Below are 15,044 nucleotides of genomic sequence, written 5' to 3'. Positions count from 1 at the left end.
CAATATTCACACTTCACATTTACATCATATTCACTATTTACAACATTGGCGGTTATTTTTTACGTATACACCGAGCTCACTCTGTCCCCAAAGAACTGGATGAAGATGTCGGGGTGACTCTTGTAGAACTGACCCAGCAGCCGCTTCTTCTCCTTGGGGGAGAGCTTGGTGTTCTCGTAGATGGTTTTCAGTAACGTCCACAGCTCCGTCCGGGTTGTTTTCTGGGCCGTTCTGTCAAACTCCGTTTTGTCAACTCTCTGGCAGAAAGTGAAACCTGGGAGAAGAAGAAGAACGGAGAAAACGTATTATATATGCAAACGTTCTACAGCAATATAGCAGAATATTCCAGGGGTCCTGGTGGGGCAAGGAACAACTTTGCAGGATGGCGTGGACCTGTCAGGTCTGAAGATCCCAGTGACGAACATTACAGGCTTCGGGCCATAATAACTGATCACCACCAGTGGTGTTGTGTTTATCCAAACCTGTTCAGCTATTCCACAGATATAAGCCCTTCTATTACTGAATCAGATTAGAGTCTATCAGCCGAGTGGGTTGTTACTCTGCAAGACAGGCCCCTCCCCAAGTACAATGTAACCGCCCACTTGACTAATTTGTCATCTCATACAGGTGTCGTATCCCTTTAAGAGCGTCAGTTCACTTTCCTACCTGTGTCTTTATCGGGGTCTTTTCCTTGTTGTATGGCTACAATCTTATCACTGACCATCTTGTGCAAGGAGCCAGGAATCTAAGAAAGAGGGAGACAAGGAGGCAGCGGTCAGGACATCGTACCTATAGGAGGGGGCTCATTCACACAACACTATTAACCACTTCATGACCAAGACATTTTCTCTGGTTGGTGACTGACAAAGGAATTTATTTTTAAATAAATTTTTTAAAAAATTTAATTTTTGGATTTTATTTTTATGATACCTTGAAGACGTCCTTGTGGTGGTCGAGGAGGAAGAGCACCAGCAGGTCGCACTTGCCCTTGGACAGGTTCTTGTTATTGACAATGGCTTTGGAGAATTTCCTTTTCACGGTCATCCTGTTATCGCTCTACAATTCAAATATAAACACCCGAGTTGTCAGGACCGGCAGCCGCATCGCCCTCCGGGCCCAACACCCACAGGAGCATAGCTGACATATTTCCATGAGCAAGCAAGTCCACCTGTCACCGCAACGTCACATTCCAGGTAGACCGTGTACGCGGCAGAGCCGTATATTAGTCACCGCTTCTGCTATGTACAGAGCTGACAGATCCGGCTGATCGGCCCGTTCTGTAAACCCGCAACGCAGGGCTAAAAACTGCTCCATAGACAGATTTACAGGGGCCCGTCAACACATTGGAAGAGTCACTTTCAGGATAAAGGAAAAAAAAAAAACTGGCTATAAAATGGCACATGAAGAGTCATGTGGGCGGTCCCAATCTCAGGAGTAGTCACAGTCTTGGTTTGTATATTAGCTCCAGGCGTATCCGCCCCATACACAGCACACAGAGACTGTACTTCGACTGGGAACTGGCTTGCAAGCCAGGATTGCATGACTATTGCAGAGTCTGGGACCGCCCACATGACTATTCCTATTAGACAAGGCTATTTTTTAACCATTTAAGCCGAGATGTCGTTTGGCAAACCTATTACCATCCTGTACAAGTCTATGGTGGCAGTGTAAGGGCCTCATATGCAATGATGGATCCCCTATAAAATGCCATAATTCAGCTCCCAACAGCCACCACCAGAGGGCGCTTAGGAGACTACTGCATAGCACCATACAATGAGACCACCAAAAACCCCAACAGATCACTTGGGGGGTGGGGGCGACCTCAAACCCCGAATGATCAGGAGGATGTGGGGAGCGGAGTTAGGCAGTGTGTGCACCGCGCCATTCAGGGCCAGAGATAGCTGAGCACTACATGGACCATCACCAGCACTCCCATTGAAGTGAATGCACTCACTGCCTGACCACTGCTACATTTAGAACCGTTCTCTGGGGTCTGAGCAGTGGGACCACCACCTATTGGCAAGTTATAACCTATCCAATGGATGCCAAAATAGGAAACCCCTATGAATCAGCTTAGACCCCCGATTGTTCATGGTGCACATTCACCTTCCTGGTTATGGCCCATCTGTAGTGTTGCGGCTACTCCTAGAGCTCGCAGCTTATGAAACCCCCAACAATGGAGATTTACTCATAACAGGTTGCACTACCCAAACCCCCTGCGTTACCTCTTCATTGAGTCGAAACTCTGAGGGTTCTGCAGCGACCGCCATGAAATAAAGAAGCCGGCGGAATTCTTCACGACTTTGGGAATCCAAGAGCTTCAGGCAGAGCTGTGCGGCCTCCATGGCTGGCTCCGTCTTCCCATTCACTACAATAAATCATGACATTGCACATTTATGACATTGGGATGGGTCGTGCGCAACAAAGTCCATCATCGGCAGTGACTATAATGTATTATGGAGAATATAGGAACGCCCAACAGGTCTGATCAAGTGGAGCCGCCAAAGTGACAGACGTGATCAGAAAACCTACAGGTGTCTACTCAACGATCACAAAGCCATACTTGTTGTTCCGTGCACTGCAGGAGTGCACTTTAGCATCAATGTCTTGGCACATGACTGGGGATAAGTTGCATTTATGGGCAAACACTTATTAACCACAATCCAAATAGTTTCACCCATTGGTGCTCAGCTTAAAGCCTGGAGGCTCAAAGAATCCGGGGGGCACCAAGGGGTCCTGTGAGAGTCCGAACAAGGGAACATGCATGTAATGTGGATGCAAATCATACAGAATGAGAATAACTGAGCGCTCACACACATTTACAATTTGCAGTTCCAGTTTCTAGTGCACGGTGTCTCTCGTGTTCCTTTGCTGAAAATTTTGCACAAACGCCACACCCTTAGACATAATTTGTCCAAAATACGTAACATGGCGAGGCCTCTGATGTTTGCCCTATTTAGCAGGAAACAAAACCATGCCACAGACTGAAGCTCCGACAGGTCCTGAGTTACTAAGGTCATACACTAGAACCATCGGAAGTGTAAAGGTTCCCATAAGACGCAGGCGATAGACGTAGTGCGGTCGCCAGGTCACTACCACACATCTCTACCGCCATGCACTTTACTTATCTACCGCAGCTTGTTGATTACATAGACCGGAGTTTTCCCATTGTAACACAACTCCTAATACGCAGCAAACCTGACACCTCTACTAGACAGAAAATCCTTGTCTGACCGCTCACAAATCATCAGACTTTGCACAACTTCCAAGATCACCATCCTATTCACATGAGAATCAATGGGGGACACACTCGTCCCTTGCACCCCTGGAGCCCGAAGGAACCCCAGAGCTTATATTTGCGCCTATTTATTAACACACACGGAGTTTGATGGAATTATTCATTTGCAGAGTTTTATAGCTAAAGAGAACCCTCACCTAAGAGCTCGGCGATACCCGTGTGAATGTCGAAGAAGGGGTTAGTGACCAAGGGGACCCGGTTCTGGCTGTAGTACTTGCTTAAAGTCTCAAACAGAAGTAGCTTCCAAGATCCATCCTTGTCTTGATGCTCGGGAAGATTTCTGCTCAATTCCACGACTATGTGATCGGGAAGGAACTCCAAGCAATCCACCGCAGCAGAAACCCATTCATCTGCCCTAGAGCGAAAAAAATCAAAAGGGTGATCTTATGGGTGATCTCATAGCAATGCAAAATAGACTTTTGGAAAACCATAAAAGTGGTAAAGGATTAAGGATTTTCCAGCAATGGCGCCACCCTCATCTGTGGCAGGGAACCAGTATTGCAGCACAATCCCAATGAATGTAGGCAATGATCTGTAGACGTGATGTCACTTACTGCGAGTCACTGAACGCCTTGAGGATCTCCCGGTCCAGGTATTGGCTGGTTATGATCAGCTCCTCGCTCCTCGATGACTGCGGCTTCTGTGATACAGGGGTGCTCTCCAACAAAGAATCCAAGACGGGCAGATCTACCAGCTGAAGAAGTCGCCGAATTGTCTGTTCCTGCCAGACTTCACTGAGAACTAGAGGGGTGGAAAGAGAAAAGTCAACCAAAGCCTCCAAATCCAACCCATAGTCCCCCATTGCATACAGGAGACTCCACATCGACCCAATGGCCCCGTCCAAGTCAGGAGACCAGGACTCCCGGCATGGATCACCGATACAAGGAGTCCAGGCCTCAAGACGGTGCTTAATCCAGCCAATGTACGGACTACGTTTTCCGGTCTGGATTTCCCCGTGTGTGGGGGGCTTTAAGCTTGGACAAACCCAACAATTTTAATGGGACAAGCCAACTCTCACCCCATCAGATGGCTTAGGAGAAAGGATCAGGCAGGTTGGTTTTTGATCGCCAGATCCTTTTGATATAAACCATTGCCAATCCCCATGGAGAACACCTGCACATTCAGCTGAGCATGCAAGTGTATAAGGAAACTGGGCAGAATAGCCGCCACCAATGGATAATGGAGCCCATTACAGCTTACGGATAGTCAAACCCCCAATGGCAACCGTACAACTCCAAACGGAAAGAACAGACCAGATAAAAGGACGGAGCGGTCCGGGAATACTTGCAGAATTTTAGCAGAGAACGACAGATCCCAATATGAATCCCGAGTCCATTTATAGTCAGTGTACAGACAACAATTATCCCCATTGTTACGAGGAGATTTCCTTTTACCATTGTGAAGCCAGAAGCGTCCGTCAGTAAATGAAATCGGATGAGATTACATATAAGAAAGCCATTCATGGTCACTGAGGTTGTCATTATACTTTATAATGAATGTGACAACCACAAGCGAACAATGCTCGGAGCTGTGCGCCCTTCAATGGACGGGTTTGTTACCCGGCTGGCAAGAGATTCGCCTTAGGGGCAAATATTTAAGGATCTTTAAATTCTTTATTAAATGGGTACAGTATTAACTCTTCAGTGGCATGGTGATCATCCAGAGCTGTACACCAGGGGGAGGCCTGATACTGTGATGGGGTGTTATGGTGAATTTTGGATACATTCACCCCTATAGAATGGAATGTTGGTGGATAAAATGTAGCGAGTGTTCCGTTCCCAGATTATTAAAGATAGCCTTGCCATAACCCAAGAAGTTAAAGTTGTTGTTCAGGACTGGACATTGTAATGTAGTCATTAGGGGAGGGGGCTGATAGAACAATACATGTATACTGTCCTGCACTTTGTTGCAATGGAGACGTCACATCGGTGTAGCCAAACACTGCTCGGAGCCGTCCCGTGGACGTGATGGGACCACTTAATTGTAAACACTCCAGGCAACTTTACATGGTCCAAGACGTCACGTTTGGGTTCTTTTAATACAACCTGTGCACGAGACGACTTGGAAGCCACAAGACCTCCTTGGAAATACCACCCTGCACACTAGCCAAGCCCCCCATGCGATTGCCCCAAGATGTATCATGTACCATTTATACCATCTGAGGTTTTTGCATTAACTCTTAAGCTCACCTTTTTGGGGTAGATCTATCGGGAGATTCATCTGTGCAGGGTCGGCAGGAGTCAGGCTGAGATTGTCCCAAAGATCTACCAGGTTCTGTGACTGAAGGGGAGAGCCGGGCTGTTCATGCCTGTTGGTGATAGATTACAGGTTACTGTACAAACAATGCAGCAAGGTCAGGCTACGTGTACATGACAGAACGGGGGCAGTCTACTGTAGAGCGCACAATGCTGGACGACAACGCTGGGAACCCTGAGAAAAGGTCAGGCTGCTCTCCAGCATTCCCCAAAGACATGCCTAGCAGGTGATATAAAGGGGATAAGGGGCTCCAAAGCAGAGATTGAAAATGGTCAGGACAATGAAGTTTAGAGTTTCCACCCCTGGAGGCCATTCCAAGAGCCTTGGGGCAAGTTCTCAGCATGTTCACTATCTTCAGTGGGACCATCTAAAGCTGCAGCCCCTCTCCCAAGGGCCCAAGAGCAAGGCACGGTCTGGCCCTACCATTTGTACACCCATTGGTTGTACATACTTTAGAATTCCAGTTTGCCCAAAAAGGTCACATTACAAAAAAATTATCAAAGAGATAATAGATCGGGTTCCCTCTCCAGCAAGAGTTTCACATGGGATCACATCTGCTTGTCGCACCCGATGCATTAGTACACGCAAGTAAAGGAATGGTGAATACGGGATCTCTGGAGTAATAAATCAAGTATGGCCAACTGAGTGGGTGAAAAGCCCCAAAGCAAAGTGTGAGCAGCAAAAGGGGTGGGGGAGGGGCTTGTGGATTCCACATGAATATCTAAGGCTTTGAAGGGAGATTAAGACTGCTTTTCCTATCTCCAAAATCAGCAGGTGACCCTAAGTGTGTTCCCCTTGTGAATCACTGCAACAGTTAGAGATGTTTGTCAATCTGCACACTGCTCAATCCAGAGGACTCCAACCTATCGGGATTCAGGAGAGACTCCGGTGACCCTAAACTATGTACCTGGATTCTGGGGACGACTCCCTTTAAGATGCAGCGCTAGACTCAGTCCACATCATAAGTGACGCACATCAGGGTGCAGGTCAGCTGGGATAGATCATACGTCCGATGCATGGCATGTGATGTATATGGAAAAATGGAAGCCAAGACATTGACCCACCTGAAGACTATTGGAATCGCTGGATTGGTATAAAGTGTTATAAAGGGGCATTGCAAAATTTACTAAAAAGAGATCAGAATGTGCAGTCCAGAGCGCTGCAAAACCAGATGCAAACATCCATGGCCGACCCCAGTTCTTAGCCTGTGATACGTGTAAACCAGGGGGCGCAACTTGCAGGTCCAGGGGGGGTATAGGCTGCAACTAAAAAGCAAAACCTGACACCAACCGGGCACTGCCAAGCAGGATGAGGGTGAATCGGACCTGTGCATGCACCACAAATGCCTCCATGTCAGTGTCTGCCAAAGACGCCCCATAAGAGCGTGTGCCGGCCACAGGGGCACCTAATATTTATAAGATTACCTCTGGGCACCAACTTTCCCCAGCAATAAAGCTAAGTTACTTGGCATTTACATGAACAATATCAGCCATTGCTTGCCCTTGTTTACTAAGCACGGGCAAGACAAGGCTTCATTACTACAAGTACTTTAAGACTTTAAGCTGTTGACAATAGTTCAGGTCTGGAAGACGTCGCTGCATAAAACAGAGAATTGTGCAGAATTATCCAGTGCACGGCCGAACACCAACAAACCTCACGACTGCTGAAAAGACCAGAAAAACCGCCTGAACTGGATAATTCACACAATGCCGGACTAGATAAGCGATCGTAGACGAGGAGGTCATGAAAAGAAGTCAAAATACTAAAAAGGACACAAAACAAGTCCTAGGAACTGGGTCACGAAACGTCCGTGTGCTCGATGTTCAGGCCAGACAAGTGTCAGACTGCAGAGTGAAAATTGCAAAAAAATAATTGCAAATAATCGAGTTTTAAAAGGATTTTTGGAATTTTAAGCTGCCCCAAGAGTAGGTTGCAATTCTAAAAAAGAAAGTTGCAATACTAAGGAGCGAATACATTTCTCAATCTCCAGCTCTTGGTAAACCTCCTAGAAGGCGTCTAAATCCCTAAATCATCCGTCAACCTTAGAAAGTTATTTCAGTGCAGAAAAATTTCATAACATTTAGGATTGATAACATGTTCGATGGCTCCTAAAAATATCTAAATTATGGAGTGCGGCGCTCGCTGTTGGCGCAGAGCCATGATGGAATCTCAGAACAATAGACACCGCCCGGTGCCAGGTCCGCACAAGATGTGACCTGGACTACAAGCTTCTCCGCTGAGGACCCATCAGGTCATCGACTCTTGCCATTAGTATTTTCTTAAAAAGGGCATCTTTGTGGGATTTTTGGCTTCCAATGAAGAGGGGTCAAGGAGTCTACAAGTGAGGTTAGGGTAAGATCTGTCAGCACCGTCATTAGAATTCCAAGACGGGTTATCAGGTCAAGCAGGGAGAGCGACGTGTGCGAGACATTATACAGAAGGAAAATAACATGGCAGCACCCCTGTCCACAGGATTGGGTATTACAGCTCAGTCCCGGTTACTTTCCAGGGGTGCAGGGTTCCTGTATAAGCCCTATTGAGACCGGCCTCAAAGGGGTTGACCAAGGAGGGTTTTTTCAACTTCCCTTTTTGACCCGAATCTCGATCATATGATTGGATTGGGTCCACCTCCTCTATAGTCTTTGCAGATCGGTTCCTATACTATGGGGTCTGGCAGACTATAGTAAATCCAGCCCCTATAGGACAAGTAACTAGTAGTAATGATGGGAGGGGGGCGAAAAGGAGTAACAGCATGATCCAGGGTCGGAACCCCTTGGTGCAACATCTAAAAAGACTCCCTGAACAATCCCTTTAACAGAATGGGGCACTTCTAGACCACTCTTGTCCAAGACATCATAAAGCGAGTGCCCCCTTACCTTCCGGTATACCTCTGTGGCGTGCAGTGCCCGTTGCCCTTCTCGATCATTCCTGCGGGGTGACTGGGCACATTGACAAATCTGTACAGGCTGCAGCTGCTGTCCTCGAACACCGAGCGCTTCTTGTCCTTCCCGAACATACAAGTGGTCAGCACCGACTCAAACACTTTACAGTCCATGAGAGCCTGGCACACTCGCACCACTTTGGAGCGGGAGATCTCGGCATCCCCAAAATACTTGTGCTGCACCAAATGGGCGAATATAACGTCCACGGCATCGGAGCCAATGAAGCAGTCGGGGTGAGACTTCAGGTGGTGCCGTCTCTTCTTCACTTCGACCTGGGTGTGAAGAGCGTGGATGATGCTGCTCCAGATGTACGTGGCTCTGAAAGGCTTGTTGCTCAAGTTTGGACCTGGGGGTAGAGAAGAGACATAGACTGAAGGCCAGAATACAATATGGAGAAGGTTGCTGGTCTACTGGAATCACAGAGTAGCCACGTAAGGATCCAGTAAGCAGCCAAGTTATAGGTGCTGCACAAGAGGATCGCCCGCACCATATGGGAAAGCAGATGCCATCAGCATACACTACACTTTTTTGGGGGGGTTAATCACTGGATCAACTTTTTGCTACAGATCAAATACAAGAGCAATTTCAGTTCTGATATTAATGCAACATTAGAAGTTATAATAACGGGGGCCCTTTGTCTTGTTACCCCCACAACTGCTAAAGCAAAGGCAGTCTTGGGAGCGACAAGCATGGCCATATACATTGCATTCATTCCTACCAAACCTGCAGATTTCGCAGAAAGACAAACCACCAAATGTATACGGAGACCTCCCAAAAGCAAGGCAAGAAGGATCGGGCTTTTGGATTTCAACATGTGCAATTATTTGGTCTATCAGTCGGTTATTCCTTTATCTAGTGAGTGCACATGCATGCTTGACCAAGCAAACATACGGTATGCAGAGGGTACGGGATCAGGAGCAGAGGCGTACCTTAAAACTTATTGGCCCCAGTGCAAAGTCTATAATGGGGTCCCTATTAGATGAAGTCCCTATATAATATGAGGTGTACATAATAAATACCGCAGTCTTACAATACTAGGGAGAAAATCCAGGACAGGATCTCCATGACGGGGCCACAACTACGCCCAGCACTCCGCACTTGCCCCACAGACATGGAATATTACAGATTTACTTCTGCTCTCCGCTATATTTCACCACTTGACATTTTTACAGGTAGAAATAACAGTCGAGTTCCTTGTTCTGCAGAGAAGAGAAGGGAATTCTCAGACAGCCGTAAATCTCAGCGCCATTACAGAGGTATTAGAGAGCCCGGAGAGGAGAAGTGCCGGGACCACCGTGAGAAAACTGCAGGGGACAGACGGGAAGGGATTGCAAAAAGTTACAAAAACATGGCAGAAAGAAAATAAAAATAATCGCGCCTCCTGTCCTGCGGGCTGCGCCTGGTAGTGCAGTTTAGGTAAGGGGGAAGGCCGCTTTGGTCATGCAGGGGTTAAGGTGAATATTCGGCTTTGCACACAGAGGTAGCACCATGTAAACATAGACCGTCCCTATGGACCAACTGGTTACTAAACACAAGAATACCCAGAGGGAGAGATTAGAGGAGAATACGAGGCGGCCGCACGCAAAAAGTTACAGAGCGCTCTAACTAGTATGGGGAGGGGTAAACCAAGTCATGTGACCCGGGTACTGGTTGTTATGGGGGTGCCAGTAACTATTTCTATGGCGAAATCTGCAGCAACAGCGATAAGAATTCTGCATTGATGTGGCTTTGGCTGCAGCGGCTTTTCCACTACAGGAAGTCTGCAGCATATCGCTCCTGTATGGTGGAGTTAACGCAACAGTCTGCAGTGGGATAAATTGCTACAATGTAGACAACAGGAGTCAATGGAACGTCAGAATCAACGTTTTTAATGGCTTTCCATCGACTTTTGTTGTCTGATCAGATACAACGTTGTAGAAGGTAATCCCAGTGCAGAAAGTTGGGTTAACTCTGCCACCTTTGTACCGTTAGAGGGGTCCGGTCACCTCTCTGCACTTGGCACATCCCTGCAGTCCCCTAATAATTCTGATGCATCTTTCCTTAAAGTTCTGACGTACCTGGAAGTTTAGGAAAATCTGGGACACGTCCTTATACAAACCTATCAGCAGCAATGGTTTCAGATTTACAAGGGAACACAAAGTTGTCAATTATTTTGATACATTTCCAGGAGGAACAACAGAGGAACGGTGCAATAAAAGTGTTAAGGAATGGTTTGGTTTTTAATAGAGCAAAGTATTTACTGACACAGAGGTGCCAGGGGAGCGGACAGGTTGTTTTTCGGGATATTCTTGCAGGGTATACATCACCATTACTATATGCAGGTCTATAGGGACACAGACAGATCTCACATCCACGTTCTTCACCTTAGCCAAGTCGTCTTCACATACAGACTCTACAAGGGCCATTATATTCTGCCAAAAGGATTTGTCCTGCTCGGACTTGACTCAGATTAAGATGCGCATACAAGGTGTGAGAATACAGTGGAGGATAAAGACACTTCTGGCATTGCTCAAGGAGGAACAAAGACACATAAGCCCATATTCAGGGAGGCCTTACTATAGGGAAAATGGTGCACCAGCCCATAGGGCAGTAGGGGGCGCCTTTCAGCCATCCCACAGTCAGTGGGACAATACCACATTTCAGGTGCAATCCCAAACCAGAGAGGAGAAAACTCCACTTACAAGATGTAGTCTATTACTGTGTCACCCAAATATATGGCTAGTGAACACGGTGTGTGACTAGGCTGACATGATCCTGGGTAAGGAGCAGCTTGCTGCCTCAGAAATCTCCCCCATCAGTAACAGAAAACATACAAAGCAAAGTACGGTATATTCTATCCAGCACATTCCAATGAGAATTTTTCTGCCCCTTTAAGAACACATTTTACAACTGCGCTGCAAAACTGATCAGTACAGTAAACAGCAGGTAAATCATAAGGTGGCGGACTCTGGACTTCCACAGAACGCAAGGTCACATTCAGATCATGCAATAAATACCTGCGCTTTGTCCAGGTCTTATCTGTGTCCCAGGCGTTCACCTATATTGGGACATTCCGCAGATTGTTACAATATTGTCAAATCTCATCAGATACTGAAGCCATTTCCACGTCGTGTAACTTATTGGGGTTCTATAACAAGGAAGGTAGTTGCTGGGTCTCTGACTAGGGGGTTGGGTGCAGACCACAATAAAATTTCCTCTTTTTGGGGTGTTGGGGTCTCGGTTCTGTAGAACAGATTTCCTCCATCATGTTGCCCTAGGATTGTAAGGGACAGACAAGATTCTGCACCTGCTATGACCAAAAACCAACCTGTCCAATAAGTGGCAGATCAAATCTACCAACCAGGCTATAGAAGATTAGATGAAGATTTGTAAAATCTATCACCTTGCTCGGCTGCTTCCAGATTATCAGGCAGGTCTGAGTTGGATTTCGGATCATTTAGTGCCAGGTTACTTTATCCCTTCTTACTACATTGGTATTTGTAGCAAACATGAAACCTATGGATACAATGGAAGTCTAGAGAGATCAGATCCATGGGCGGGAAGCCTCTAATCTGATGGCGGCCGATCAGCTGTGTGTGCCATATGGAGACACAATTCCTGGTGCCTGAAGGTTTACACAGACGCATCCAAAGAATTTTCTGTTTAAATATGTGAGCGGCGTCCTCAGGCTGACAGGAAGGCACAAGCAGCACAGAGGAAATGAGCACATTCAATTCAAAAGCCGCCCCAGTCACATTCCGGCAGCTGAGACATCACATACCTGGAGCACGTAACCGGCAGGGATGGCGAGGGCGACTGTGTCACCGCCATAGGTGAGCGGATTATTACAGGGACTATCCTACGAAAGCATAAACTACTCAAACACTGACTAAGGCTGCAAAAATCAATGAGTGACAAACAAAGAGTCCAAGGAGATCTGGAGATGCAGGGGAAGGAAAGATACAAGGAATGTAAAAAGTAACTAGATAGAGAAAAGAATATACAATGTATAAAGGAACACTATAGAGAGAATATACAATGTATAAGGGAACACTATAGGGAGAACAGAATATACAAGGTATAAAGGAACACTATAGAGAATATACAATGTATAAATGAACACTATATAGAGAATATACAATGTATAAAGGAACACTATAGAGAATATACAATGTATAAAGGAACACTATAGAGAGAATATACAATGTATAAAGGAACACTATAGAGAGAATATACAATGTATAAAGGAACACTATAGAGAGAATATACAATGTATAAAGGAACACTATATAGAGAATATACAATGTATAAAGGAACACTATAGAGAGAATATACAATGTATAAGGGAACACTATATAGAAAATATACAATGTATAAAGGAACACTATAGAGAGAATATACAATGTATAAGGGAACACTATATAGAGAATATACAATGTATAAGGGAACACTATATAGAGAATATACAATGTATAAAGGAACACTATAGAGAGAATATACAATGTATAAAGGAACACTATAGAGAATATACAATGTATAAAGGAACACTATAGAGAGAATATACAATGTATAAAGGAACACTATATAGAGAATATACAATGTATAAAGGAACACTATAGAGAGAATATACAATGTATAAGGGAACACTATATAGAAAATATACAATGTATAAAGGAACACTATATAGAGAATATACAATGTATAAGGGAACACTATATAGAGAATATACAATGTATAAAGGAACACTATAGAGAAAAGAAGAAGATGTGTAACAGGAAAAGTAACTAGAAATGGATACAATACAAATATAAATAAATACAAATTGTTACATAATAACCTTGTAATAAACCAGATTAGAAGTCTCTACGTGACAAACCCACAAGATGATAAAGTAATAAACTGAATTGTTTCGCTCACTCCATGGGATAGAAGTAAAACCGACAAACATGGAAGAACCAACAATATAACCGGCAACAACATAAGGGGGAATGTGATCATTTATATTCGAGAAGAAAGTCATTAGTGATGTGGAATATATTCCTCGTGCGTCAGCGGGCCGCACATTATACTGAAATAAGACATTAGAACGGACCCTGCGGGGCAAAGGGGCAAAACACAATAAATAAAGGCGAGAGCGAGGCCAAGGCTCAGAATATAGAACAGACGTAGGGTTAATAGTCCATTCATAAATGCAAGAAAAAAGAAATAGAGTTGTGATGTTTTGTGTAGGTGGAATGTATAATATAGATTATATGGAGTGTGTGTGTATATATATATATTTAGATTTTTATACACACATATCTGACTAGCTCCCTCTACCAGTATACACCTATATACAGCTATATACCACCCAATGCCTTGTACATACTATAGGTGACCTATACACTACACAAGCTCCCGGCCAGCAGTACAATGTCTTCTCCTCACACCGGCCATATATACCGTCTCCCAGCCCCGGGTTCTGCTCTCACCTGGCGGCCTCTGTACCGGGCTATAAGCCGAGCTCAGATTCAGGGCCAGCGCCTTCTCCCGGACCGTGGCCATCGCGACCTCCTGCAGCCCGTCTGAGCGGGAGGGCGGGGCGTCTGGTAGACTTCTACTACAGGAGGGGGCGGGGCCGGCGACGTCATCATGTCAATAGAAGCTCGCGCTGTGCTGAGGCCACGTGCTGTGTGCATACCATGCGGTAATTGACAGCTGGGCTCAGACTGACCGCACACGACGTCTGATGCCGCATCATGGCCGCTATAGACAAACATTAACGCTGTGTTACATTTAACCCTGCCCATATACAATTGAAAATTATTTAGTGGGGCCAATAGCCCTGTGTCGCCCCCCCCCCCCCCCCCCCCCCATATGATATACTTGGGTCTTTGTAATTGCCCCATTCCTGGCCTTCCTATTGCCCCGGTGTGTTTGAGCATCGCACTTTGTGTCTGTTGTCCCTTTAAATCTCGGGCTTCACGACCACTTTGGCAACCACAGCTGTTTTACGAAAAAAGAACAACAGGTTTCCCCTCGACGCCATCACTAATGTTACTGAATGGCTTCGCCTTGCGACCCCCCAGTACACGGAGACTGCGACTTCTAGTGTGACCATTTCATAATACGGGGACACAGTGAGAGGTCATTCACTAAGTTTTTGGAAGGTGTTGGAGGCGTCTACAGAGGGCATCCCTGGGGGGCTTCACTAGACCCCTGCCTGCCATGTGAAGGCGACGAACCACTATGACCTCATTCACAAAGGTACCAAAGCCTAGAGGAGGAAGTCCTCTCCCTCCAGAACCTTTTAGATCCTGTGGTCACTATTGGCAGGGGCATCTAAAAGGTTTTTGATGGAGGGATCTTCCTCTTCTAGGCCTTGGGAACAAGATCATATAGGTCCGAAACCTTCACGTGTCATTTCAATGCTCTGTAGGAGGAGAAGACAACTCAAGATGAAGAAACAAGGAGGAGTGAAGGTCAACTTGCTTTTGGAGGGTCCTATAGTGGGGGCAGCAGCCACCAAACCCAAGCAAATTTGGAGAGCCATTGACTGCCATGTTCGTAGTGAGGACAAATGGAGTCAC

At 45.9% G+C, this 15,044-nt stretch overlaps 1 protein-coding gene across 1 annotated transcript; it reads right to left on the bottom strand.

Annotated features, from left to right (window-relative positions):
* DEPDC7 (DEP domain containing 7) lies at positions 1 to 14,027 on the bottom strand. Its single transcript, XM_075283611.1, has 9 exons — positions 13,947 to 14,027; positions 8,431 to 8,842; positions 5,488 to 5,606; positions 3,853 to 4,039; positions 3,436 to 3,653; positions 2,226 to 2,368; positions 931 to 1,056; positions 667 to 745; positions 1 to 274 (listed from the first exon to the last, which is right to left on the bottom strand). Exons 1-9 carry the CDS (start codon positions 14,017 to 14,019, stop codon positions 60 to 62), a joined length of 1,572 nt encoding a protein of 523 aa, XP_075139712.1. The 5' UTR covers positions 14,020 to 14,027; the 3' UTR covers positions 1 to 59.
* Between the last annotated feature and the right edge of the window lie 1,017 nt (positions 14,028 to 15,044).

The sequence above is a fragment of the Leptodactylus fuscus genome, chromosome 7 (genome assembly GCF_031893055.1).
Source record: "Leptodactylus fuscus isolate aLepFus1 chromosome 7, aLepFus1.hap2, whole genome shotgun sequence".
Taxonomy (NCBI): Eukaryota; Metazoa; Chordata; class Amphibia; order Anura; family Leptodactylidae; genus Leptodactylus; species Leptodactylus fuscus.
The sequence above is the reverse complement of the archived record's forward strand: the minus strand, read 5'-3'. Positions and strand labels throughout refer to the sequence as shown.